The sequence below is a fragment of the Tupaia chinensis genome, unplaced genomic scaffold, assembly GCF_000334495.1.
Source record: "Tupaia chinensis unplaced genomic scaffold, TupChi_1.0 Scaffold000323_1, whole genome shotgun sequence".
In the NCBI taxonomy this organism is placed as follows: Eukaryota; Metazoa; Chordata; class Mammalia; order Scandentia; family Tupaiidae; genus Tupaia; species Tupaia belangeri.
Window position 1 is genome coordinate 1127932 of NW_006159817.1, and position 2331 is coordinate 1130262.

Below are 2331 nucleotides of genomic sequence, written 5' to 3' on the forward strand. Positions count from 1 at the left end.
CTCCCATCCAGGCTCCTTGGCTAAGGGCGCGCGGTTTCCAGCCTAGGCGCGCCCGCGTTACGGGACTCTGAGCCCACAGACAGCGCAGCTATGCTCCTGGCCGTGCCATTTGGAAATGGTCGCTTCGCCTCTCTGAATTCCGCCTCCCCCTGATCAGGGAAGGTTTTTAGTCCCTGTGGGGGAGCCCAGGATCACTCCTTCCCCTCCATTTTCCGAGCAGAGAAAGAGGCGACATTCTGCACAATTCTTGCGCTGGTGCGCGGGGCAGACAGACAGTCAGGGCCCGGCTCCGAAGCTGGGGGCCCGTGGCCAGAGCCAGGCCAGGCGGGAGGCCTTTATAAAGCCGTCAGGCCGCGGGCAAGTCGAGGGACAGGAAGCCGGAGTCTTTATGAGTCGCCCCACGGGCCCGCGAAATCCTTCACCCTTGGCTGGTTCGGGCGAGGCCCCTCTCCTCCCTTCCCGGCCTAATCCGGCCCGGCCCCCGCCTCAGGGGAGTCCTGGTGCTGTAGAGGCTCTAGGACCCAGCGGGGGTGGCCGGGCGGGGAGGGGAAGGAAGGCACCCCTGACCCCAAGTTTACAGCCCTGTGTTCTGTCCCAGGTATGGTTTCAGAACCGACGGTCCAAAGAACGCCGGATGAAACAGCTGAGCGCACTGGGCGCTCGGAGACACGCCTTCTTCCGGAGTCCGCGGCGCATGCGTCCACTGGGAGGCCGCCTGGACGAATCTGAAATGTTGGGGTCCACCCCATACACCTACTACGGAGGTAAGGGGCCCTCCGAGACGCGCCGCTCCACACCTGGGCCCGTGCATTTCTGGGTGCTGAGGGCGCAGGGGCCCCGGGCCCGCCAGCGATCGGCCGCCAGGACACCTCCACCTCCACTCCTGCACCTGCAGGATGCACGGGATCATGGACACACCTGGACACACACACAAATCAACACGCACACCTGCACACACATACCGGGCACATAAACGCATCCGTGCAGTGACCCGCACATAAACACACGAGATGCCCAGTGACACTGTCGCCCTCACTCTTACTTCCACAGTAGGGCACACTTTTAATCAGAGACCTTGGGGACACAACACCTAGACACTCGATCACACACAAGTAGATCCCACACACCTCTGCCACACCCACACATCCAGGGCCCCTCCACCCCAGTGCACTTGGTGCGTGCGAGAGGGATTCCAAGCCCCGAGGGCAATCCTGGGTCTGGGTCCACTCAGGCCCCTGCTCACTAACTTGGAAGGCAGTAACTCCCAGTGGGCAGCAGGGACAGTGTGCCCCACCTGGGGCTGCAGTTGCTCTGGCAAGACTTGGTGTCTCTCTAGCCCCCCCCTCCTCACCCCCTGCCCAGCAGCTGGGGCTTCTCTGTCTTTGAGGCCCACGGGTTGTACTAACCTGGATGTCCACTCTCTGTCTTTGGGGCTGCAGAGAGCTAAGAGGCCAAGTTTCCGAAGGGAGAATTCTGAAGTTGGTATTACCAGGTTCAGGCCTCAGGGGAGCTCTCGGCTGGCTGGATCACCCGGTTTCCTCTACCAGTCCCTTCCTTCTTCCTGTCCCCAATTCCCTCACACTTGACTGGTTAGCCATCCCGCCTCCCCCACCTCTGTGTTTTAGTTCTCCGCTAGGGGACACTTAGGCACCTGCTTAACCTGCTACCCTTCCGGGAGCTGTGGGTCCAAGGGAGAGCCTCTGGGTTTGGGGACCCCTCAATGCCTCTGAGTGACTCTGTACCACAGCCTGGGAGCCCAGTTTGAGAGGCACCTTAGAGAAGTGGGTTTGGTGGTGACCTGAAGTTGGAGCCATAACCATCTGCCCAGCAGAACCGGGAAGGAAAGGAAAAGAACCCCGGAATCTGAAATCTGACCTCGGTATATCCAGAGGCCTGGAGGTTGAGTCCCCGGAGCAGCAACGCTGCTAGAAATTGTGGGCAAACTTGGAGGATGTTGTTTTATTCTGGGGAGGGTGCTTGCTTTAGTAGGGCCCAGACTGGGGTGTCCTGGCCACCCAGCCCGGGGAGCCTCATGTTCTCTGGGGTCTCCACTCACCGAACCTCTCCAACTGCCTCGGTCCCCACCAAATCCAGGTTGAGGGATGGCAGGAGGGCGGTCCCGGCCGGTAATTTTTCCCCCGCCTGGGTAATTAACCAAGGGTTCCCCCACCTCCTGTCCCTACTCGACTGCTCGACAGGGTTGGGGGCCTGGACACAGGGGCCCCTCCTTCTTCGGGATGGAGGCCGGACGACCCAGCCCCCAGCGAGGCTGCCCCTCCTAATCCGCGCTGGGAGATCCTGGCGGGGGCGGGCGGGAGGGGGGCGGCAAGG

The 2331-nt window shown here is 61.7% G+C and overlaps 1 protein-coding gene across 1 annotated transcript in view; it reads left to right on the plus strand.

The window, feature by feature from the left end:
- The window catches only part of LHX5 (LIM homeobox 5), a 20760-nt gene that overhangs the window by 5227 nt on the left and 13202 nt on the right, over positions 1-2331 (plus strand). The window contains exon 4 of the mRNA XM_027773122.1: positions 221-764. Coding sequence (XP_027628923.1) covers positions 221-764 — 544 coding nt within the window. The remainder of the gene's footprint in view (positions 1-220; positions 765-2331) is intronic.